At 52.4% G+C, this 1943-nt stretch overlaps 1 protein-coding gene across 1 annotated transcript in view; it reads right to left on the reverse strand.

Annotated features, from left to right (window-relative positions):
- The window catches only part of GLG1 (golgi glycoprotein 1), a 38015-nt gene that overhangs the window by 18817 nt on the left and 17255 nt on the right, over positions 1 to 1943 (reverse strand). The window contains exons 9-10 of the mRNA XM_018572437.1: positions 537 to 638; positions 298 to 451 (exon numbers count right to left, since the gene is read on the reverse strand). Of these exons, the coding sequence (XP_018427939.1) occupies positions 298 to 451; positions 537 to 638 (256 nt within the window). The remainder of the gene's footprint in view (positions 1 to 297; positions 452 to 536; positions 639 to 1943) is intronic.

A 1943-nucleotide genomic window follows, 5' to 3' on the forward strand; every position in this document is an offset into this window, starting at 1 on the left:
CGTTAAAAAAAAAAAAAAAAAAAAGTATCGGTAATTGGTATCGGCAAGTGCATGAGGGGGAAGTACTTGGTCCTGAAAAAGTGGCATCGGGACATCCCTAATGTAGAAGAATCAGATACTTTGGGTTTCAAACCAATGAAGGCCGACACTACAATTCTAGGACACATCCTGCGGTGTATAAGACTACAAAACATCTTCATGTCTCTGGGCTAATCGTACATTCAGTTATCTGTGAAGGAACTATAAAATCTTCCAACATCTGACCTCCCCTATGCACGCCATCCCCGGACCACTCACCCTCCTGCCTTGCTCCTCGGTGCGATAGGCATGGCGGTACAGACAGGAGAAGATGGCACCCGCGGGCATGTTCTCGCTGGTTTCGTTCCACCCGTGTGCATAGCAGAGGCGCGAGGCGTCACCCTGACATTTTCGGAACAAGATGGGGTCCAATCTGAAGGAAGAGAGAGAGATCAGAGCTGTATCAGCCTTCTCTACCCAACATGAAAGTGCAATCAGCAGAAGGTGTCGTCTCTTACTTCCAGTCCCGGGAGATGAAATACTGCAACTCCAGCAGCCGGTGCTCACAGTCCTCCACCATCTTCTCCGTGTACAGGTGCTCCATGAGACACGAGAGGATCCTGGAAGAGACACGGATATCAGTGCCACGGACTCTCACACAAGTCCCCGCAATGAATGGAGGAAAGCATTTGCTTCCAGGTCACTTCTCTCCGGGTCAGGTATTCTGCCGGTACCACTTCTGTCGCATCCAATACCTTCATAGATTTATCTCTCGTCAGGAAGTTCTCCTGATAAATAGCAGTGCACTTCCTGTGCCTAGGCACCCCTAATATCAGTGCACTTCCTGTGCCTAGGCACCCCTAATATCAGTGCACTTCCTGTGCCTAGTAGGCACCCCTAATATTAGTGCATTTCCTGTGCCTAGTAGGCACCCCTAATATCAGTGCATTTCCTGTGCCCAGGCACCCCGATAGTGCACAATCCTATGGCTAGGCACCCCTGATATCAGAGCCCTTCCTGTGCCTAGGCACCCCTAATATCGCTGCACTTCCTGTGCCTAGAAGGCACCCCCAGATATCAGTACACTTCCTGTGCCTAGAAGGCACCCCCAGATATCAGTGCACTTCCTGTGCCTAGTAGGCACCCCAGATATCAGTGCACTTCCTGTGCCTAGTAGGCACCCCAGATATCAGTGCACTTCCTGTGCCTAGGCACTTCTGTTCTCTAGATTCAAAGCTGTATATCTGCAGTGTGAGATCATCTAAGGCACTGCTGCCTCTGACTTTTAGTCTCGCCAGTTTCGGGGTGAGATTTGCCGATTTCATTATTGTGCTGCTCACGGTTCTCCGTGCTGGAGAGGAAGCTGAATCTTTGGACTTGCAGTGCAAGGATCTCCCTGCTTCTGCTTCATTCATTTGGAGGATGAGCACACTGACCAGGGAAGAGGAGGGGGGGGGGGCGGAGGTGAAGCTGTGTACTCACATAGGATCTCCGGAGCGGATGTGTTTGCAGGCGGTCTGGATGACAGACTCGCAGGCCTCATTAAGGGCGCGGTCTATGCGATAATCGGCGGCAGGGTCCGTCTCCTGCACTAGAGTTTGGAGCTGTAATATAGGAGCAGAAGATGAGCGACAGGGAACAGGCCCCGCCCACCCAGACTGCGTATAATCTGGAAACTGGGGCACAGGGTGGCAGTATAAAACAAGTGCTTACCGCCTGCTGGCACTTCTCCGCCACATTCCCCTTCTCGCCGCGCACCACCTTCATCAGACAGTGCAGCGTCCGCCCTTTCCGGTGCAGCCCCGAGCAGTGGTGTTCAATCTCTCCTCGGCAGCTGAGGATAATCTCCGGGCTCAGAGAGAAATCTTCCATCAGCATGCGCCTGTAGTCCAGCATCTCTCCCTGACACTCGCTGCTCACCTGGC

This window comes from Nanorana parkeri, unplaced genomic scaffold, assembly GCF_000935625.1.
Source record: "Nanorana parkeri isolate BGI_ZX_2015 unplaced genomic scaffold, ASM93562v1 scaffold2031, whole genome shotgun sequence".
Lineage (NCBI taxonomy): Eukaryota > Metazoa > Chordata > Amphibia > Anura > Dicroglossidae > Nanorana > Nanorana parkeri.